The sequence below is a fragment of the Sardina pilchardus genome, chromosome 15, assembly GCF_963854185.1.
Source record: "Sardina pilchardus chromosome 15, fSarPil1.1, whole genome shotgun sequence".
NCBI lineage: Eukaryota > Metazoa > Chordata > Actinopteri > Clupeiformes > Clupeidae > Sardina > Sardina pilchardus.
Genome location: NC_085008.1, coordinates 181,885 through 205,709, shown reverse-complemented (window position 1 = coordinate 205,709; position 23,825 = coordinate 181,885). Strand labels below are relative to the sequence as shown.

The 23,825-nt window shown below is 44.0% G+C and overlaps 2 protein-coding genes across 4 annotated transcripts; both read left to right on the top strand.

Annotated features, from left to right (window-relative positions):
* LOC134101956 (survival motor neuron protein 1-like) lies at window positions 1–21,436 on the top strand. 3 transcript variants are annotated; one of them, XM_062555875.1, is made up of 10 exons: window positions 1–182; window positions 1,147–1,224; window positions 1,366–1,482; window positions 1,790–1,975; window positions 2,876–3,058; window positions 10,167–10,286; window positions 16,521–16,634; window positions 19,809–19,967; window positions 20,585–20,640; window positions 20,852–21,436. In XM_062555875.1, the coding sequence occupies exons 1-10, from the start codon at window positions 135–137 to the stop codon at window positions 20,883–20,885; spliced, it is 1,095 nt and encodes a 364-aa protein (XP_062411859.1). In that variant the 5' UTR covers window positions 1–134; the 3' UTR covers window positions 20,886–21,436. The 3 variants fall into 3 exon arrangements, with proteins under 3 accessions (XP_062411859.1, XP_062411858.1, XP_062411860.1); XM_062555874.1 differs by having other exon boundaries at window positions 10,167–10,295; XM_062555876.1 differs by lacking the exon at window positions 1,147–1,224 and having other exon boundaries at window positions 10,167–10,295.
* Window positions 21,437–22,500: 1,064 nt separating this feature from the next.
* Window positions 22,501–23,334, top strand: cart1 (cocaine- and amphetamine-regulated transcript 1). The gene is made up of 3 exons (XM_062557028.1): window positions 22,501–22,626; window positions 22,756–22,839; window positions 23,227–23,334. Exons 1-3 carry the CDS (start codon window positions 22,501–22,503, stop codon window positions 23,332–23,334), a joined length of 318 nt encoding a protein of 105 aa, XP_062413012.1.
* Window positions 23,335–23,825: the final 491 nt, after the last annotated feature.

Sequence of the window (23,825 nt, the reverse complement as noted above, 5' to 3'; positions counted from 1 at the left end):
ACGTGAGCGTGCGACTCGACTCTGCATGCCGCGGGAATTTTTCAGAGTTAGAACTTTCGTGCCTTCGGTGGTAATGCTGTGGCTGACGAGATAAATGCAGAGGACCAACGATTTATCGTTTGTTAAGTAGCAAAATGGCTGACTGTTCAGACACTGTCGTTTTTCGAAGAGATGACGCCGGAGTAAGTTCATAGTCACTTCATACAAGTGTGATGCTGCAGCTTGACAGCTAGTCATGCTTCTAGTTCATGCTAGCGAGCTAGCTGTTCATCAGCTAACATTTCAGCTGGCTTTGTGTCTCCTGCTTCTGTGCTACTCTCTCTAGTCTAGATGAAGACTGGGTAGACCGCTAGCTACTAATTAGCTAGTCATATAGCTAATAACTGTTTGTGTCTGTATTTCTTCAGTAGACAGCACCCTGAGTGTCAGCTTCTTTTGTAAAGACAGTTCTCATGAAATACATTAATCAGCGTGTGCTTCATAACGTTAGGCGCTAAGGTCGGTTCTGCTAGAGATAGATTCTGACTCCACGTTAATGCTGCCTTAGCATGTTAACTTTATCGTCGCAATTTAACCCTGGTTAAACTAACGTTACTTGTTTAATTTTCCCCTAGCAAGTTAAAGCTATGGGCTACGGTAGGACCCAAAACATGTTTGGAAAGTCGAGAGTATTGGGATTTGGAATTAACTTTTCGCAAACCTGGGAAAAGAAGATAATTTGGGTGAATGTCTGGGGAAAATACTAGAGTTGTCCAAAGAAACATAAATACTCAAAAATCCCAGATTAAATTCCCTACAAAAAATAACACTTACTTTCTTATGAACCTAGCAAACGCAGACTGGAAAAAAATAATTTGGGAAAAGGACAAGTCCCCATTCAGTCAGGTCACTGGGTGACCTCAAGTCAGTCGAGGTCACCCAGTTCATCCCATTTTAGGAGCAGTGTTATGGATTCAAATGATTAACAAAACTATACTGCATAATCATAAAGACAACAATACATAGGATGTCATAATCATTATCTGTGTTGGCAACTGGCTGGCTGGCACATGAGTGTGTTTAGTGGCCTAAAGAGGCAGCAGGAGGGAGGCCGCTCGGCCTGGATGAGGCAGCTGATTAATGGAGGTCTTGTTGCTGCTTTCACAGAGAGGTGGACCTGTGTCATTTGCAGAGGACGACTCGGCACTTGTGAAGGCATATGATAACGCTGTCCGGTCTTTTCGGGTAATTTGTGATTTACTTGTGCCGTTGCGGGCACTCTCATGCTCACGTGTGCTAGTTAGACTCCGCAGGACCGTCTTGTGAGTGTGTGCTTCCTGACTTCATGTCTTGTGCTGCGCACCAATGACTCTTTCATCCCTTCAGGTCCAGACGTCCGGAGAGGACCAGGGAGAGGACCGCAGTGATGGGAAACAGGCCGACGCTGCTGCCAGCGCGCCACTCCAGGCAAACACGACCCACAAACTAGCATCTGTCTCCAAGGTTACCAGACCCCACTAGACCCTTATGTTGCTGCCACTAGAGTGAGCTGGGATGAACCACTAGACCCTTATGTCTAGAGTGAGCTGGGATGAACAACTAGACTGAATGTGGATGGTCACTGTTGCTGTGCGTTGTGTTGCTGTGCGTTGTGATGGTCACTGTTGCTGTGCGTTGTGGTGGTCACTGTTGCTGTGCGTTGTGATGGTCACTGTTGCTGTGCGTTGTGATGGTCACTGTTGCTGTGCGTTGTGATGGTCACTGTTGCTGTGCGTTGTGATGGTCACTGTTGCTGTGCGTTGTGTTGCAGGCGTGGGTGCTGGGGTCCCGCTGCCGTGCGGTGTGGTCCGAGGACGGGCTGGAGTATCCCGGGGTCATCGTGTCCGTAGACGGGGAGCGATGTCGTGTGCAGTTCGAAGGCTACGGGAATGAGGAGGACGTGGACCTGAGCGCCCTACTGCCCGCAATACCAGAACAGCCCTGGAGAGGGCGACGGGTGAGCTGGAGTTTTTAACACTCAGAATAGTGAATTATAGACCGCATAGAGAGGCCGCATAGCTATGCGTTCTTCTGAAGCGCAAAGCAAGTAGTGATAAAAGCAAGTAGTGATAAAATGGTGGAAAAACAAGTAGTGATTATGGTGTGTTGTGACTTCAACAGCTTACATGAAAAGAAGCTGCATGTGAAGTTACTTTCCTTAAGCATTGATGGATAGAAATCGCTGATTATTGCATGAACTGCTCTACACACGCTGTGTGCTTGTAAAACACCAGCCAGTGAGTGTTGTGCTGTGTGTGTGTGTGTGTGTGTGTGTGTGTGTGTGTGTGTGTGTGTGTGTGTGTGTGTGTGTGTGTGTGTGTGTGTGTGTGTGTGTGTGTGTGTGTGTGTGTGTGTGTGTGTGTGTGTGTTTATGTGTGAGTGTTGTGCTGTTGCACTGGGTGTAGTGAGACCACAGGGCCGTTCACACCAAGACTGAGAGAGATCTACAGGAGATCTAAAACAACAGCAGCCAAAAGAACGATATCTACAACCACAGCAGCCAAGAAGTATCACTCGAAATTAATATGAATGACAACATCCAAACAAACGACGTGAAGATTGATATCATCGCGGTCACTTTCAGGTTTTGTTAAAGTTATCGTTCTTGGTGTGAATGGCCCTTCATGGCCGTTTCTCTGGTTGGTCTGGCTTGGTGGTGGTCCTTGGGGTCCCACTGCTGGCCAGTGTGAATGATGCTTTTACGGTACATCACATTAGGCTGACCCATTTGGCTGACTCAAAGCAGCTCACACCATGGACCATGGACATTTTTTTTTTAAATGTATTTCTAGCAACAATTCCAGGAAAATGAAGAAGAAAAAAGCGCTTAATGGCGGTTCTCTGGTCTGGTTTGCAGTGGTCGCTGGGGTCGCACTGCCGGGCCGTGTGGTCGGAGGACGGACTGGTGTATCCCGGTGTGGTCGTGTGGATGAAAGGGGAACGCTGCCGCGTCCGATTTGATGTCTATAATAACGAAGAGGACATGGAGCTGAGTGCCCTCCTGCCGCCTGAGGACACAGAAGATGAAACAGACACCCAGGTTAGGAGTATACACCACACACACACACACACACACACACACACACACACACACACACACACACACACACTCACAGGACGGGAAAACCACACAGTCTTTAAAGTATGAAAATAGTCTTAAGTCTTAAAGGAATGGAATTTTAATAATAATACATAGGCTTTATATAGCGCTTTTCAAGACACCCAAAGACGCTTTACAAAGACACAGAACTAAAAGGATACAAAAGGACAATACATTTAGTACATTAATGTATACAAACACATACAGATACTCAAAAACAATGATACACAGACAGAGAGTAGATAGGAAAATAAGAAAGAAAGAGAGTGGGTGGGGAAAATGGTCCTGCTGATGGGGGTGAAGGTGTTGGCAGCAGAGGAGTGTGTTTGGTGGGGGTGAAGGTGTTGGCAGCAGAGGAGTGTGTTTGGTGGGGGTGAATGGGGCAGTAGAGGAGTGTGTTTGGTGGGGGTGAAGGTGTTGGCAGCAGAGGAGTGTGTTTGGTGGAGGTGAAGGTGTTGGCAGCAGAGGAGTGTGTTTGGTGGAGGTGAAGGTGTTGGCAGCAGAGGAGTGTGTTTGGTGGGGGTGAATGGGGCAGCAGAGGAGTGTGTTTGGTGAAGGTGTTGGCAGCAGAGGAGTGTGTTTGGTGGAGGTGAGTGTGTTTGGTGGGGGTGAATGGGGCGGTGGAGGAGTGTTTGGTGGGTGAATGGGGCGGCGGAGGAGTGTGTTTGGTGGGGGTGAATGGGGCGGCGGAGGAGTGTGTTTGGTGGGGGTGAATGGAGGAGTGTGTTTGGTGGGGGTGAATGGGGTGAATGGGGCGGTGGCGGAGTGTGTTTGGTGGGGGTGAATGTGGCGACGGAGGAGATCTGTCGGGTATGACGGGGTTGTTTAGGGCTTTGTAGGTGGTGAGAACGATCTTGAAATGTATGCGGGTCTTTCCATGTCAGTTCAACCAGAGCGCACGCACTTACATCTCAAAAAAATCTGAAAAAAAAATTCCATGTGTACCTATGTTACCCAGGAGACACTCTGATTTTTTTTTTTTTTTGTGCAATGATCAATACTTTTCAAATTTGTTTTGCCTCTTTTTTTTTGTCAAAGTTCACAAGCCCATTGCTCAAGAACTAAAGGTGGCTCACATTTTGCAGGCTGGTGCATAAATAGGAATAGTATGCAGTAAATTCACCACTTGTAGTCTGGATGATCCTGCATGGTCATAGCAGTCCCTCAAAGTTGATTAAAATTGTATCGGAGTTCTTGGCTGGGCTCTGTTTAGGCCTTCAGAAGACACATTTGTACTCAACATAGGCTCTTGTTTTTTTTTTTTTCTTATTGAGATAAGTAGAAACACTCTCAGAAAAAGCAATGAAGAGAAAAGAAATTCCATCAGGGACTGAACAGCAGACCTCACAAGTTTGAAAAATTATTTTGGATCTCATACTCAGAGCACCCTAACACCTTGTGGGAATATACAAAGATTTTTTAAAATATTTTTTTCTTTAATCTGGATTACCTCTTTTTTAAAAAAACACATATTTGACTTGTCTTATGCAAATCTTTCTTTTTCATTTCCCACCCTGAACATGGGCAAAATGCTTACAAGTACTATATGTGACCCTGAATATGGCACTTAAAGATTCCTGGCCAGAAACACAAGTCTGTCAACATGCTTGGGCTTTAGCGATGCACGGTGGCATGTCCCAATGTTGCCCCCTGTACTGAACAGCCGCTCAGAAGGTGAGCTGGTGGCTGGAATGCATAGGTATTTCTTCACCAATACAGACAGCCATGGATATGCATTGCTTTTTTGCCGCCACCAGCTTCACTGTCAATGTTACATGTCAGAGGATATGCCTCCTGCTCTGTGGACACTGTCCTGTAGCAGATATGCCTCCTGCTCTGTGGACACTGTGCTGTAGAGGATATGCGTCCTGCTCTGTGGACACTGTGCTGTAGCGAGGAGGACTCTCCTTCATTGCCTTGTGCTGCTTTGAAGAAACTTTCGAGGGTCTTTCGGCCCTTCTTCATGGGGAGTTCTGGCTGAGGATATCGCTAGAAAATAAATTAATAATCTCAATTAATATTACTGTAAATAATGTAATATCACAACTAGGGATGTAACGATGCATCGTGACACGAATAAAAATCGATACAAATGCGTGACGATTCGCACCGGTTGATAGAAAAAATGAATCGCGATGAGTCACGTGACTTATGTCACCAAGTATGGGGCACAGAACGAGGGAAGACGACGGTAGGCAACAACTTTGAACTAGAGTGTGTGTGTCAGGGTTCGTATGGGTGCTTGAAATCCTTGAAAATGCTTGGATTTTAATGTGGTGTTTTCAAGGTTTGAAAAAGACATCATTTATGAAGTTGTTTTGTTTTTGCCACGCGTTCGCGTCCAGTTTGACGTGTCTGGATTTTCCGATAGCCTAATGACAGCAATCTTGTGATGCTGATATTGACTTTTAATTTCTGCACGTGTAAACTATAGTCTAAGCTACTGTGCTTGAACGAAGTTAGCTGTGACAGACTAACCTACTGGTTTTCATCGTTTTAACCACAAAGCCTGTCGACCTTAGGTCTACTCAATTGTTTAGTTTAACACCTTGTCATTTCGCGTTTGTCCCGCCGTTCACCTCCGTGCGCCCCATGTACATCAGAACATATGTCGGGATAGCCATCTCACTATGAGAAAACGTATGACGATAGTGCTAAGAGATTAACACGTTTGCATGCTTGGTAAACATCAGTCTTGCACATAATATTGAGCTGATTTTTTTTGTGGAAATGGCTTACTGTAGCATTGTGCTGATAGATGGAAAAAGTTGCCTATTTAAAGGCACAGTCTGAATTTTAATCCTAGCTCTCCATTTAGTGTGTGCACTTGAACAACTATAATGATGTAGCATATAACAGTACTACAAAGCAGAAAGGCAGTAACTGCATTTTTGGTCGAAAATTAGTTATTATAATTTTCATGACATTAAAGTTGTTATGAAGATTGATAAGTACCAAAAATAAGCTAATGTAAAGTAAAAAAAAAATAAACCTCCAATAACTGAAGAGGGAGTGGTGCAATTTGATTTTCTTTGGAGCAACCTCTTCAAACAGCATCAATATAAAAAAAAAAAATCGTGATAAAATCGTATCGTGAACAAAAAATCGTGATCCATATCGAGTCGTGAGTTGAGTGTATCGTTACATCCCTAATCACAACAGTTCACGGCAGTCATCTCGTCTATCAGTCTCGCTCTAACTGTGGCTTTCTTCTCACTGATGTAGTTCATCTTGAACCTAGGATCTAAGGGTGTGGTCATGTCGAGCAGATCGTGAGTTTGTGGATCACTGTACTTCTCTTACAGATATTTCAGAATATTAGACTTGACTGATGTTATGAATTCTGTGTCATCATCTTGCACAGCCAAAACAGACAAACAAACAAACAGTCTCGAAAAGGAGGAGAACTGGCTTCACTGAGGATATGCTGACATGCTGTAGTTCCCCAGAGAGGGCATCGGTGGAGGAGGAGGACATACTGTAGTTCCCCAGAGAGGGCATCGGTGGAGGAGGAGGACATACTGTAGTTCCCCAGAGAGGGCATCGGTGGAGGAGGAGGACATACTGTAGTTCCCCAGAGAGGGCATCGGTGGAGGAGGAGGACATACTGTAGTTCCCCAGAGAGGGCATCGGTGGAGGAGGAGGACATACTGTAGTTCCCCAGAGAGGGCATCGGTGGAGGAGGAGGACATACTGTAGTTCCCCAGAGAGGGCATCGGTGAATTCAGCCAGAGGACTTAGAGTGTTGAGCATTGCCTCAAGCACGTCAATGGCTGGACCCTAGCTGATTCAGGATAAGGCAAAGGCCTGTGACACGGTCAATTCGTGGAACTTTCATGACATTTTCTAGAAGAGACATACAACAAATCTGAATGAGTACAACACAAACTATAGTCTGTAGCATCACAAATTGTGTTTGCTGAAGAGTGATCTAAGATGTGGTGTTTGCTGAAGAGAGATCTAACATGTGGTGTTTGCTGAAGATTGATCTAAGATGTGGTGTTTGCTGAAGAGTGATCTAAGATGTGGTGTTTGCTGAAGAGTGATCTAAGATGTGGTGTTTGCTGAAGAGTGATCTAAGATGTGGTGTTTGCTGAAGATTGATCTAAGATGTGGTGTTTGCTGAAGAGTGATCTAAGATGTGGTGTTTGCTGAAGAGTGATCTAAGATGTGGTGTTTGCTGAAGAGAGATCTAAGATGTGGTGTTTGCTGAAGAGCTAAGATGCTAAGATGTGGTGTTTGCTGAAGAGAGATCTAAGATGTGGTGTTTGCTGAAGAGTGATCTAAGATGTGGTGTTTGCTGAAGAGAGATCTAAGATGTGGTGTTTGCTGAAGAGCTAAGATGCTAAGATGTGGTGTTTGCTGAAGAGAGATCTAAGATGTGGTGTTTGCTGAAGAGTGATCTAAGATGTGGTGTTTGCTGAAGAGCTACGATGCTAACATGTGGTGCTTGCTGAAGATTGATCAGGATGCTAAGATGTGGTGTTTGCTGAAGAGAGATCTAAGATGTGGTGTTTGCTGAAGAGCTACGATGCTAACATGTGGTGTTTGCTGAAGATTGATCAGGATGCTAAGATGTGGTGTTTGCTGAGGAGAGATCTAAGATGTGGTGTTTGCTGAAGAGTGATCTAACATGTGGTGTTTGCTGAAGATTGATCAGGATGCTAAGATGTGGTGTTTGCTGAAGAGTGATCTAAGATGTGGTGTTTGCTGAAGAGCTACGATGCTAAGATGTGGTGTTTGCTGAAGATTGATCAGGATGCTAAGATGTGGTGTTTGCTGAAGATTGATCAGGATGCTAAGACAGTGTTTCCCACCGATTATTTTATCGCTCTCCTGCCATATAATGTGAATCATTTTTTAACAAGATGTAACGCTTGTCTTTATTTGAAACACACACACATTATGTAATTATGAATAATTACTCTATTATAGGCCTACATTCTATATACTGACATTTCTGATATCCATAAAAGCAATCTTTATGCAGATTATGGCCTAGGCCTACTATTCATATTATAACTCCACCTCTTAAATTCAGCTGTCTGGTTGAAGCCTCAAAATATTGTAAACAAAGTAGCAGGCTAAGTTTATCATACTCTACTGGTTGGACTGTTCAGTTTCTGTTCAGGTAAGCTAATACTTTTTCTCCTTGGGACAGGCCCCTTTACGTCTTGTAGTGGAGAAACATTGGTATCGAGATGGTCAGTCAACTTGAATGCAAGAGTTTTAATCAAATGTCTGCAGCATAGCCTACTAATGATGCTAAACGGATCCAACAGTAATTTAGCTAGTCGTCTTCTATGCGTCATTGCGTTCACGATTGTGAATGTTTTATCTAGATTAAATGTGCATGTCGAGGGCGGGTGTCCATTGAGCGGGCCAAGGAGAGTGAGTTTTCTTCTACTGTTTGGAAAAGTTGCACGCATAGTCTTCAAAGGTTGCGGAAGAACTTTATGCTTCACCCGAGCAGCGTCATGTGCATCAGTGCGACCACGCTTCCAGGGATGATATCGTTGGTTTTCATGGAGACAGACGCGGTGTGCACGGAAGGGAGGGGCTGTGTGTGTGCGTGTGTTTGTGTGTATGAGAGACAGATGCGTGATTGACAGAGAGGGAGAGCAGGGAAAGGAAATTCAGTTTAACGAATGCTGCGTGTTTTTCAATAGCGTTTAAAAATAAATAAATAAATAAAAAAGAATAACGAAACGCAATATGTGGCGGCCGGTGCTGAATCTGTGGCGCACCGCCACAAATTCGTCTATGTGTGGGAAACACTGTAAGATGTGGTGTTTGCTGAAGATTGATCAGGATGCTAAGATGTGGTGTTTGCTGAAGAGTGATCTAAGATGTGGTGTTTGCTGAAGATTGATCAGGATGCTAAGATGTGGTGTTTGCTGAAGAGCTAAGATGCTAAGATGTGGTGTTTGCTGAAGAGTGATCTAAGATGTGGTGTTTGCTGAGGAGAGATCTAAGATGTGGTGTTTGCTGAAGAGTGATCTAAGATGTGGTGTTTGCTGAAGAGTGATCTAACATGTGGTGTTTGCTGAAGAGCTAAGATGCTAAGATGTGGTGTTTGCTGAGGAGTGATCTAAGATGTGGTGTTTGCTGAAGAGTGATCTAAGATGTGGTGTTTGCTGAAGAGCTACGATGCTAAGATGTGGTGTTTGCTGAAGAGTGATCTAAGATGTGGTGTTTGCTGAAGAGCTACGATGCTAAGATGTGGTGTTTGCTGAAGAGCTAAGATGCTAAGATGTGGTGTTTGCTGAAGAGTGATCTAAGATGTGGTGTTTGCTGAAGAGTGATCTAAGATGTGGTGTTTGCTGAAGAGTGATCTAAGATGTGGTGTTTGCTGAGGAGAGATCTAAGATGTGGTGTTTGCTGAAGAGTGATCTAAGATGTGGTGTTTGCTGAAGAGTGATCTAACATGTGGTGTTTGCTGAAGAGCTAAGATGCTAAGATGTGGTGTTTGCTGAGGAGTGATCTAAGATGTGGTGTTTGCTGAAGAGTGATCTAAGATGTGGTGTTTGCTGAAGAGCTACGATGCTAAGATGTGGTGTTTGCTGAAGAGTGATCTAAGATGTGGTGTTTGCTGAAGAGCTACGATGCTAAGATGTGGTGTTTGCTGAAGAGCTAAGATGTTAAGATGTGGTGTTTGCTGAAGAGTGATCTAAGATGTGGTGTTTGCTGAAGAGTGATCTAAGATGTGGTGTTTGCTGAAGAGTGATCAGGATGCTAAGATGTGGTGTTTGCTGAAGATTGATCTAAGATGTGGTGTTTGCTGAAGAGCTACGATGCTAACATGTGGTGTTTGCTGAAGAGCTACGATGCTAAGATGTGGTGTTTGCTGAAGAGCTACGATGCTAACATGTGGTGTTTGCTGAAGAGCTACGATGCTAACATGTGGTGTTTGCTGAAGAGTGATCAGGATGCTAAGATGTGGTGTTTGCTGAAGAGTGATCATGATGCTAACATGTGGTGTTTGCTGAAGAGAGATCTAAGATGTGAGCTAAGATGACCTTTGCCCTCTGACCTTTGCCCGCTGCAGGACCAGGAGGAGACCCCGGGGGACGGCAGCAGCGGCAGCAGCAGCTCCGATTGGAGGAGGAAGGACGGCCACGCGAAGCGACCAAAGAGCCCCGAGAAGTCCAGACACGGGCACTCGTCTGTGAGTGAGGTGTGTGTGTTTGTGTGTGTGTGTGTGTGTGTGTGTCTGTGTCTGTGTCTGTGTCTGTGTCTGTGTCTGTGTGTTGTTGTGTCTTTTTACTGTGTTGTCGCTTTAAGCAGGCCCGGACACTAATTGCCTGATAGACGTCGCGCAGGACTGCAATTCCCGGCAACCCAAGCTGCGCATAAAAGCGGCCTTCAACCTGCGCGTCATTCTCTGACCTCTCTGACTCCTCTGACCTCTCTGACTCCTCTGACCTCTCTGAACGGACCTGCGCAAATGGGCGAAAGTGCTTGAGACAGCGGTGTGTGAGACTGCTCAAACTCAGCACGAGACAAACGTCACGCCTTCAGCGCTTTATCAAAATGGACTATAACAATTGTTCTCTAACGAACTTGTGAAACTTCAATAAAATCTATGAAGAGAATTTCCCTGTCTGACCTGATAAATCCACCACATTTTTGGTGCCGAAACCCGGGAGAAGAGGGAAAAGAAGGATCTGGAGGGAAAAAGACGAGAAGAAGATTCCCTACCTGAGACGTGGATTACCTGAGTGACTACAGGTGTGGACAGGTGAGCACCGAAGAAGAGAACAATGGATAAGCTTCCAAGATTGAAGAAAGTGCGAGGAACAATTAGAACAGCAGTGACAAAGTTAGTTAATCGAATTGCCGAAGAATTACGGAAAGAAGAGCCAAATCCAGAGACTCTTGAAGAATGGAACGAGCAATTAAGTCACAGAGAAAGTTCACTGCAAGAATTGGATCTAGAAATAGAGAGAAATACACCAACGGATGAGTTGGAAGATGAGGTGAATGGAGCCATGCAATATGTGGATGAAATAAAAATTGCTTATCTGCGCACAAAGAAGTTTTTGGAAAAAATCAGAGATGATGAAAGCGATACATCTTCGCAGACGACAAACCAGACGAATAGAATTCCAGTGATGAAACTACCAAAGCTGTCGATTGAACACTTCAGTGGAGACATAAGTAAGTGGCAAAACTTTTGGAGCCAGTTTACGAGTGCAATTCATGACAACGAGCATTTAAGAAAAGTTGATAAGTTTAATTATCTCAAATCGTTTCTTAATGGTAATGCAGCGAAAGTTGTAGCAGGCTTATCATTGACCGAAGCAAATTATGATCATGCAATTAAAATGCTGCTGAAAAGATTTGGAAGAAAAGATTTGGTTATTAATGCGCACATGAACAAATTGCTCAATTTGACTCCAGTTAGAAAAGCAACAGACATTGTAGCGCTACGCATCTTATACGATGAATGCGAAGTTCAAGTACGTAGCTTAGACGCAATGGGAGTAGTATCAGATTCCTACGGCTGTTTACTCTGCCCTATCTTGATGAAAATGATTCCTGAAGAAATAACACTCGAATTCACGAAACAACTGCAAGAAGAAGAAGCTCTGAATGTAAAGGACTTAATGGAATTCTTACAGAAGGAAGTTGTTAGTCGAGAGCGAACTGCCTGTGTAGCCCAGCGACAAACTGGCCCTGTGTTAGAAAAAGACTCCTTACGAGACCGCGATAAAAGAGTGTTTGAGAGAAGAAAGAGTTATGCTCCAACATCAGCTACGTTTCATGTGTCCGCTAGAGAAGAATCACACTGTTTATTCTGCAACGAAAGAACTCATAAGTCAAGAGAATGCAATGTGCAGAGTGTTGAAGCAAGGAGAGACAAACTGCGCAAACAAGGCCGATGTTTTGTATGCTTAGGTGCGAAACATATCGCGCGCAACTGTAGAGCGCAAGGAATACAATGCGAAGGTTGCGGCAGAAGACATCACAAAACTGTTTGCTTCCAACATGCCTTAAGCACTGTAACTTCACATACACCTGAAGTAGGCTTATCAGATACAGTAGTGTCAGTATCCCCAGTACAGTCAAGTCATAGTGGCACAACATTCTTGCAGACAGCAATAGTCTGGATCGAAACGCCAATGCAAGACCAGCTTGTCAGATGTCTACTGGATGGAGGAAGTCAAAGAAGTTTCATACAGGAGAACATATCAAGGGCACTCAATCTGCCAGTTATTGGTGAAGAAACACTCAATCTGCACACATTTGCATCAGCGACTTCAAAATTGATCAAATGCAGAAAGGTACAAGTACGACTCAGAAATATTAAAACAGAGCAAAATGTAATTCTAGAGTTGCTAGAAACCCCGCATGTTTGTACTTCTAAATTGCAAATTGCAGATCAGAACATCCGAAAGATACTGGAAGAAAAAGGACGTCAAGTGGCGGACGTGCCGATTCGAGGCATGGAGAACGAGGAGCTTGGAATTCTCATAGGAGGGGACTACTATTGGAAAATTGTGACCGGACAAATGGAGCGCTTAAGTGACTCGCTGGTAGCAATAGAAAGCAAGTTTGGATGGTTGCTACAAGGGACAGCGACAGTGCTGAAAGTCACTACAGAACCTGTGGACATTGACGTGCTACATGTCAGTGTAGCCGAAGACGTTTCACTATCCAATCAGCTGCGCTGTTTTTGGGAAACTGAGTCCATAGGAATATACCCAGAAAAGGAATCACATGTCATTGAAAACGAGGCCATTCAGAAGTTTAAAAGAACAGTGATCAATAAGGGAGGCAGATACGAAGTGAGTTTGCCTTGGAAAGAAAATCACTGTGAATTGGCATCAAATTGGACTGTAGCTAAACGCAGATTCACCAATCTGACCAAGAAATTTAGCAAGGAACAGTCTCTTTACGAGAGGTATGACGCAGTGATGCAAGACTACTTGCGGGAAGGAATAATTGAAGAAGTGACCAGTGAGAATTCAGCCAACACAGTAAGTCCTATTTACTATATGCCCCATCATGCTGTGGTGAAGGAAGACAGAGCTACAACCAAAGTGCGTGTAGTGTTTGATGCGTCTTCTCATGAGAATAATAGTCCATCTCTAAATCAATGTCTATTCGCAGGCCCAAATCTGAATCCTGAACTTTTGAGTATACTTTTAAGATTCCGTGAACACAAAGTGGCACTGATGGCAGATATTAGCAAGGCTTTTTTACAAATTCTATTGAATGAACAAGATCGAGATGCTTTGAGGTTTTTATGGACTAAGGACAAGCCAAGTAACAGTGAAGAAGCCAATCTCATAACCTTGAGAATGACTCGAGTCCCATTCGGAGTGACATCAAGCCCTTTTCTGCTGGCAGCGACAATCAGACATCATCTTGAAAGGTACGAAACCATCTATCCAGAAGTGGTCAACATTATGAGAGAAAGTCTTTATGTTGATGATTTGATTACTGGAGCTGCAGATGTGAAATCAGCGGAAAACATAGCGCTAAAAGCGAAAGAAATCATGTCGACCGCCGGAATGGTGCTTTGCAAGTGGAAAACGAACGCAAAAGAATGGAAACCATTTGTAGCCAACCGTGTGTCAGAAATCCAAAAATTGACAATGCCAGAAAATTGGAAACATTGTAAAGGCCAGGACAACCCAGCAGATCTCGGTACAAGAGGGATATCTGTAGATTCCATGATTGAAGCCGACCTATGGTGGCAAGGGCCGCAGTGGCTACATGAGCTCGAAGCGCAAGAGCTGGAGATGGAGTCAACAGAACCAACGGAGATCGCTGAAGGTATTTCTCAAAATCAAGTCACAGCAAACAAGGTAAACGAAAACGACATTAAAGAACCATTGTTTGATTTGAACAAGTATAGTGATTTGCAAAAGGTATTGAGAATAACTTCATGGATTAAAAGATTCATTCATAATGCAAGACATGCAGAAAAGTTGAACGGAGAATTGAGTGCAGAAGAAATTAGAAATGCTCAATTATATTGGATTTTAAACACGCAAAATCAAAGCTTCCCTGCAGATATGGAAAACTTGCGTGCTGGAAAGGAACTTTTACGAACATCTAAACTGTTAAATCTTAACCCCTTTCTTGACGATGCAGGAATCTTGCGAGTTGGAGGACGCTTGCAGAAGAGCGCTTTGCCGCATGAGGTGAAACACCCATGGATTCTTCCAACTAACCACAGATTCTCAGAATTGATTGTGAGACAAGCGCACGAAGAGGTACTGCATTCTGGAGTAAGAGACACGGTTACGCAAGTAAGAGAAACAAGCTGGATTTTACGCGGACGTCAACTGTGCAAGAAGGTGGTGCTGAGATGTTTGGTGTGCCGCAAGTCAAAAGTCAAGCCGAGCCAACAGCGCGAAGCTCCGCTACCCAAAGAACGAATTACAGAAGCTCAACCATTTGAGGTAACGGGTATTGACTTTGCTGGTCCATTATATATCAAACCTAATCACAAGAAGACATACATAGCCTTATTTACATGTGCTGTAACAAGAGCTGTGCATTTGGAACTAGTTTCAGACTTGACCACAGAAGCTTTTTTAATGGCATTTAAGCGATTTATCGCTAGAAGAGGAATATGTAACACAATTTATTCTGATAATGCGAAGACTTTTAAAAGAGCTGACAAAGATCTTAAAGAGATGTGGCAAGTAATGAAGAGCAAAGATTTGCAAGTTTTGTTCGCAGGAAAACAAATAACATGGAGATACATCGTTGAGAGAGCTGCCTGGTGGGGAGGATTTTGGGAACGATTGGTACGCACTGTGAAGACCTGTGTTCGCAAAATACTGGGTAGAGCATGCCTGACGTTTGAAGAACTGCAAACAATAATCATTGAAGTGGAAGCAGTAATTAATTCACGTCCATTGACCTATCTGTACCCAGACAGTGAAGAATTGTTGCCTCTAACCCCTGCACACTTTTTAGTAGGAAAGAGACTGACAACCTTACCCCCGCAGCCAAGTCCAACAGATGTGCAAGGAGCGAACGCCGAAGCATTGACCAAAAGGTGGAGATACAGACAGCGGATCATTGAATCGTTTTGGAAACGCTGGAGAAATGAATATCTACTACAATTAAGGTCAGCACATACAGTGAAACATGTTAATACATCCCAATTCAAAGTTGGAGACATTGTATTAATTCAAGAGGATAAAATCCCAAGACACATGTGGAAGTTAGGAAAAGTTGAAGAATTGTTTATTGGAAGAGACGGTCATGTAAGATCATGTCAAGTAAGAACTTCAACAAATGTTTTAAGAAGACCCATACAGTTATTGTATAACCTGGAGCTGTCAATGATGAACATAGCTCTCCGACCTGGTTCATCGGGCCGGAGTGTGTTGTGTCTTTTTACTGTGTTGTCGCTTTAAGCAGGCCCGGACACTAATTGCCTGATAGACGTCGCGCAGGACTGCAATTCCCGGCAACCCAAGCTGCGCATAAAAGCGGCCTTCAACCTGCGCGTCATTCTCTGACCTCTCTGACTCCTCTGACCTCTCTGACTCCTCTGACCTCTCTGAACGGACCTGCGCAAATGGGCGAAAGTGCTTGAGACAGCGGTGTGTGAGACTGCTCAAACTCAGCACGAGACAAACGTCACGCCTTCAGCGCTTTATCAAAATGGACTATAACAATTGTTCTCTAACGAACTTGTGAAACTTCAATAAAATCTATGAAGAGAATTTCCCTGTCTGACCTGATAAATCCACCACATGTGTGTGTCCAGACATGGGCACTTGTCTGTGAGTGAGGTGTGTGTGTGTGTGTGTGTCTGTGTGTGTGTGTGTGTCCAGACATGGGCACTTGTCTGTGAGTGAGGGGTGTGTGTGTGTCCAGACATGGGCACTTGTCTGTGAGTGAGGGGTGTGTGTGTGTCCAGACACGGGCACTTGTCTGTGAGTGAGGGGTGTGTGTGGGGTGTGTGTGTGTCCAGACACGGGCACTTGTCTGTGAGTGAGGGGTGTGTGTGTGTGTGTGTGTGTGTCCAGACATGGGCACTTGTCTGTCCAGTTTCTAGATCCTTCCTCCGTCCCCCTAACTTGTGTTGGAACACGGTCAGCTGTTATCATTTGTGCCTCTTTCGTCAGTAACACAAGTATGCAACACTGAAGTCAGAAGCAACACCGGTCAGATGTTTTTAAAGTATATTTTTGGGGCTTTTATGCCTTTAATGTGACAGGACAGTGTAGAGTGACAGGAAGCGAGTGGGAGAGAGAGTAGGGGTGGGATCCGGAAAGGACCACGGGGCGGGAATCGAACCCGGGTCGCCGGCGTGCGGTGCAGATGCCCCAGCCAGTCGTGCCACGACTGGGGCCATGTCAGAAGTTTTAAAAACTTTTTTTTTTTGGGTCTTGTCTTTTTCTGACTATTTTTTCATTGTGTGCAGGGGAAGCAACATAGCGAAGAGGCCGGGAAGAAGCCCCCCCGCAGAGGAGAGGCCGCACCGCCCCCCCCCTTTCCTTTCATGCCCCCGCCGGGGATGCCACCCATGGGCCTGCCGGTATGGTGTGTGTGTGTGTGTGTGTGTGTGTGAGGGCTGCACAATATTAGGAAAACATGCGATAATATTATTGCTGCACAATATTAGGAAAACAATATTAGGAAAACATGCAATAATATTATTGCGCACAGCGATAACGATATAACTTGCAATATTGCAATGTTTAAAGATGAACTGAACTGAAATTTGAAGTAAATGTGATGTAACAGATGTATTTTATTTTTTCTCATTGGTACAATGATTAAAATGGCTGGATTTGTTAAAAGGGACAAAATGATACGGTGGAAGAGGTGTTGTTACACGGGCGTCGCCATGTTGGATTTCAACAACCAGTTACGTCACTGGCATGGTAAGCCAGTCTGTGGCTAACTAGCGCCTACGACTAGTCTAGCACTAGCTGCGCAGCATGGCTAACCAGAGCCCATTTGGGCTAACTGACATGGCCAAGGACACGGAAACCAACAGGACTAGGCCCCTGGCTGCAGTAATGAAATGGTAATAGCTGGGGTTGAGAAACTTTTTCCCCACAGGGTACTTTGACAAGGAACCAGCCCTCTACGCATATTAGTCCTATCTGCCTTAAAACTGGCTAGCCCTCTGACAGCCCTAGCATGTAGAGTCTGTAGCAAACATTTCAACAAGTCAACAAACTATTTAGAGAGCTGTGCTTTTGACACAACAGGGTCGTTGATGAGGGTTAATTCTGAAAGACTGAAACTTGAGTCCATTCCATCAGTTTTCGTCTTTTCAAGTGAGGCTACCGTACTGTGGAGGGCAGAGGAGTAACACCACCGATGCTCTCTGCCGCAAAAACACTGCGCTGAAATGCACACGCCAGGCAGAGGACAGGGGTTTAGTTGTCATCCTCAGCATGTCTACTATGCAAAAGGCTGGATGTAACGTTGTCGTCAAAAATACAAAAAACACGTATATTCGCATACACACACAAATAAAGCCTAACTGTAAGCTTTTACACTTTAGAAACACGTCTTATGTCAAACTCCACAAGCTAGCACTCCGACCATAGACTGCATATTAAGTCATGACTCCGACGAAATATCACAGATCGTTATAAGCTGCTAACAACCACAGCGGGTCTGTTACACGATGCTTTCTACTCACCCTGAAGCTAGCTGATGTTCACCGACTCAGGGCAGATTATTAATGCAGTTCAAGTTCAATTTGAGTTCAAATCGCAGAAATAGCTGTCCATAGTACGAGGTATCCGTGGAATATCCATCCGTGCAAAATCCATCAGTGCAATATCCATCAGCATCCACAACGAACAAATCTGCCAACTCTGCACTGAACTACAATACACTGCAAAACTTCTCTGTGCATCTAGGGGTAACCTCCTGGGGTGAGTGCAGCTAGCTTAGCTTCTCTGTGCATCTAGGGGTAACCTCCTGGGGTAAGTGCAGCTAACTTAGCACGCGATTTCCTTGTCGGTCAGTACAAATCCCATAACCATAACTCAAAACAGCTGTGTCATTCTGATCAGATTATGCAGCCATGCCTACATTCTGCTTACTGCACATTAATTATAGGCTAATATTATACTTCAGTATTCCTTATTGAATGCTTAGCTGGAATTATTTTTCCCCTTTCATCCCATGTTTAACCCTAACCTTTCATCCTTTGTTTAAAGCAAGCATACGTGGGCATATAATTGGCCTACGGGTTGTTTTTAGGATGGCATGTTGAACGGGTAGGCTACTCAGGATGGCATGTTGAACGGGTAGGCTACTCAGGATGAAAAATGTGAGAACCAGTTTCAACGCTACTCCTTTATCAAACTGCTATATGATGACGAAATTGATCATCTGTATTTTATTCTCTCTACCCCCTGCCTTGTCAACAAAATTATTCTAGTTTAATTCTAGATATGTTGTATTATAGCGTTTATCGCAGGAGTGTAGGCAACATGCGTCTGACTTGTGTCAAGGTTTTTTTTTAACTTAAGGGGTGCTGGGGCCTGAAACTGATCGTCCCCCATCTGGTGATAGTCAGACATTACATGCCGGGCCATCAGATGCTCAAATGTGTAACCCGTGGCATTACAATTGCTCATTTTCGTGAGTATATCATATGCTGCAGCTGTTGCTTCTGAGGTCCTATTAAAATCTTTAGTGCAATTTATTTGTAATTGTGATGACTAACACTTCATCAACGTTAATTATTTCAGTTCAGTTCATCCTTAATGTTTTTCTCCTTTTCTGCAGTAGATTGACTTGTGATGGTCTATTTTACGGTCATGATGAGTGAATGTTGTAGAATGATTCCACACTAGTAGTAACACAAGGTTTTCATGGCCCTAGAAAATGATGCTGTTTACAAAGAACAGGCGCTCATGATTCTAGTTAAGTGAAGAATCAGAATGCAAAGACAATTTCAGTCGAAATACAGAACTTTTACTTTGCAAATTTCGCAAACAAATTTTATAAACCAATACTTAATCAATACCAACTTGCAATAATCATACTTATGCTTCAGGTTCAAGCCCAGATAGCCTACAGTGGGAGGTATGTTCAATTGGCCGGTTTCACGCGACCTCACGCGTGAATCACGCGCATTTGATTTAATTTTTCCAAGTGAAACTGCAATGACCCAAACAACCACCAGGTGGCCCTTGTGAGCAGGGTTTGGAATGTCGGCATTTACCACTATAGGCCTAATCAAACAATCCAAAAGTGAATTAAATCCTGAAGCAAGCTGGACATCTTTTCTGCTTTTAATATAGCTATGCTGCTCCAAACAATACGCAGTCTCACGATAAAACTTGTTATGGTTTATGAAGTTGTCTTTGTTATTTTATGAAGAGGCATCTGGCTGTTTCGTTTAGGTTTGTTTCCAGCATAATTCGGCCCACGTTCAAAGCGCCACTTGTCCGTGTTGTCGTTGTTGGGTCTATTCATACCTTTTGATTCAAATGCACGCTTGTTTTTGCTGCAAAACAAATGTTATTCTTGATTCTAAATGGTATGTCCATTGAAACGGTGATATCGCGATAACAATACATTTTAGATATATCATGCAGTGTGTGTGTGTGTTTGTGTAAGGAGTGTGTGAGCAGATTCATCATATATTTTGTCAAGTGTTGTATTTACTTTGTGATTTCGTGGTTTAATCAGCTCAGCTCAGGTGAGTAAAGTGACGACTCTTGTTGCTCTGCAGGATCTCTCCATGTTTCCCCCTCCTCCGCCGCCGTCCTTCACCTGGCCGGCAGGTAAGGCAGGTGCGCTGGGCGGGGACTCGCCGGAGGACGAGATGGCCTCCCTCTCCAGCATGCTGCTGTCCTGGTACCTGTGCGGCTACCACACCGGATACTACATGGTGAGAACACACACACAAACACACACACACACACACACACACACACACACACAGGCCCATGGGGGGCATTCATGGGGATATTTGTATACCTGTTTTAGGTAACTTTATCAAGGGTGCCAGTAAATGTTGAGGCCACTCGTGTAGCACTTTGCCCCGTGCCGTGTGTGCCACCTGTGCCGTGTGTGTCACCTGTGCTGTGTGTGCCACCTGTGCTGTGTGTGCTGTGTGTGCCACCTGTGCTGTGTGTGCTGTGTGTGCCACCTGTGCTGTGTGTGCTGTGTGTGCCACCTGTGCTGTGTGTGCTGTGTGTGCCACCTGTGCTGTGTGTGCCACCTGTGCTGTGTGTCACCTGTGCTGTGTGTGCTGTGTGTGCCACCTGTGCTGTGTGTGCTGTGTGTGCCACCTGTGCTGTGTGTGCTGTGTGTGCCACCTGTGCTGTGTGTGCCACCTGTGCTGTGTGTGCTGTGTGTGCCACCTGTGCACTAACCCATTCCTGTGCCACCTGTGCCACCTGTGCACTAACCCATTCCTGTGCCACCTGTGCTGTGTGTGCCACCTGTGCTGTGTGTGCCGTGTGTGCCACCTGTGCACTAACCCATTCTCCGTTTCCTCCTCAGGGTGCACAGCAAGCCAGCGCGGGGCCCCTGGACACCAAGAAGAAGAAGAGAGTGAAGTAAGGGGGGTGTTGGAAATGGTGTAACGTGTTGGCAGAGAGGGTTGAGGGGCTGAGGTCGGGTGGAGGTCGGGTGGAGGTCGGGTGGAGGGGTGGAGGTCGGGTGGAGGGGTAGAGGTCAGGTAGAGGTCGGGTAGAGGTCAGTACGGCCTCAGGATGCTGCTTCAGGAGCACTGCATGGTGTAAGATTCTCTCTTGTTGCCTGTCTTAGTGGAATGGAGAGTGCGCTGAAGATGGAGGAATGAACTATGAACTTGCTTCTTCATGTCTCCATGACGACAGGGCTACAAACCACAAACATCGTCTCCAAACACGGATTATATGACATTATATGATATCAATGAATTGTTGACTTTTTTTTTTTTTTTTTTTAAATATATAAAAGGACTTTCGTACGGTTGCACTTTTGGATTTTTCCCCCGTTTTTCTTTGTGGCACTTTTCAAAACAGTTGTTTGAAAGAGGCTTCTAAGATGTTCTTAACAGCACACACACACACACACACACACACACACACACACACACACACACACACACACACACACACACACAAACACACACTTTGAAAGAGGCTTCTTAACAGCTGGGCCATTTCAGTTCTGTACCATTTTTGATCCATTTGTGAAATCAAATTCATCTGTATCTCTCATAGTGTCTGGCGATGTTGGTTTATGTGTGAATGTGGACAAGATGTTTGGCAAGGATGTAAAGTGTCTTTGCGTTGTGTTGTCAGATTTGGACATTTAAAATGTACATAAATCTGTACGTTTCCAGTTATGTTGTTCCAATAAATCATAAAATAACCCCTTTGTCCTCCGTCCTTCATGCTGAATGTTTCCCACAATTCACCAAATAAGGACGCAGTTGAAGCCTTCGTGTCCTATTTCACTGATTATCGTTACTTTAATAAAATCTTTGGGATATTATTACTGTACAACTATTTATTATTATTACTATAAAACCATTTATTATTACTTTAATAAAACCATTGGGATATTATTACTATACAACTATACTTTAATAAAAACCCTGGGATATTATTACTATACAACTATTTATTATTACTTTCATAAAACCTCTGGAATAGTATCACTTAGTTTTATCAAGAACACCCATGACTAATCCAGTAATGGCTTCTTTCTTCAGTAGAGCTGACAATTTAAGAAATACCCACCTTGTAGATGCCTCTAATCCAGTACACGTTTGGTCAAGAGTTGAACACTCATTTGCTCAGATATGCATCACAATATGCAATCACTATCAGTGTGTGTGTGTGTCACAATATGCCATCACAACCAGAAGCGGTGCCATGACATGGTGCCCGTTTATAAAACATGGCAGCGCAAACACGTTAATATTTTATATTCTTTGTTGGTGACGTAAATCGGCCGGATATATCAAAGTGCGCCAGTCTTGTGGGTCAAAGGTCAGGTTGTGTCCACAGGATGGGGCTAGTGGGGGTCATGTGGAGCTCAGAATATCAAATTGCAATTGCGCTAAATTCAGTTATTTTGCGTAATTATGTCTGATTAAGTCGCCTATAGAACATTAGCCGAGTAGAACTAATGCCCAGTGAACACGTGTTACGTATTGGATCAGACCATGTACACACAGATGATTGATATGTAGGCTAATTGCCTAAATACAGCTGTTTGGGTGGCTAGGTTTAAACACACACCAAGTGTCACGCAGCCATGCTGCAGTATGTCAATATGATGAAGATTGTTATGAATATTAAAGTTAACCCTGATGGTGTCACCTACTGTCCCGTTATAAAATGCCAGTGCCAAATGATCGCATACCTTCCTACCGTGCCCGGTAACGAACAGCTGGAACCTCTGTCTGCGCCTCGGTTACCGATATGATCAGCGTGCGCGTTCTACTGCTCGGCTTCGGCTGCTGCGTGTGGATGTCCTGGGTCACCTGCGAGGATCTTCTAGAAATCCGCTCAGTTGAAGACTTCAAAACTCAAGAGGAGAAAGACTTGGTAAGGACCATGTCTTGCTGTATGTTTGTGTTGATGAGTCAATGAATTTCCTTTGGCACAATGATGTACCTCGCTCACAGCTGGATAAGATTGTAGCACGACTCAATTTTTTTGCCTTTTGATGTTTAGATTGACGCACTGCAAGAGGTTCTTCAAAAACTGAAAAACAAACAAATACCAACGACAGAAAAGAAACTGGGATGGGTACAATCGGTGTGTTGCTCCAAATGTCATTCACCATACAAGGGAAAAAGTACTTTATAAAAGAGCAATTGGCAGGTTAGAGTTGTAGAGTAATGTCCTTCTCTGCCTCAAAACTCCATATTTCCATATACGTTTACATATACAATACATACATATACATATGCATATACAAAACTCCATATTTCCATATACTTTTACATCTTGACGTACTCTCTTGGTACAACTTGCGTTTTGAAATGCTGGCTGTAAATGTTGCCATGGCTGTAAATGTTATCGTTGTGCATTTAGAGTAATAATTGAAAACATATCTATATATCCACTGATCTATCTACACATTAACTAACATTAATTCCAAATGTTTTTAACCTGACGCTTACTGTTATGTTTGTCTGTTAGTGTGACGCCGGGGAGCAGTGTGCCATTCGCAAGGGTGCGCGCATCGGAAAGCTGTGCAGTTGCCCGAGAGGAACATCCTGCAGCTTTAACGTTTTGAAGTGTTTGTAAAGATGTGTCCGTTTAAACTGTTCCACTCTGTATAATATAGGGTTAGTTAATATTATTTTCTGTTCTCTAGTTATTTTAACACCATGTCCTGCATTGTGTCCTATTCCATCAAGCATTTTGTGACACTTTTACTGACCCGCCTCAGTGTAATGATGAACATGAGGTGCAGTTTTATTGGATAGGCCTATATGTAAATATAAATTATTGTACTTTAATAAAAATGCATATTTGTACAAAAAAAACCCAGCCTGTTTCTCAGTTAGTGGTTGCAGTAGTCACTAGATGGCACAATAAACCTGAGAACTATGGTTGTTGGAATAGTTCTGTGTTAAGGAGAAACGCATCCTTCCACTGAACCGTTTCTGTTTAACATTGTAAGTCGACGTCAGGACAGTTGCATACACCTATACAATTAACAGGCACGAAAAGGTGAAGTGATATATTTAGAAATTTACGAGAGAGCATCTAACAAGGACACGGTAACACAAATG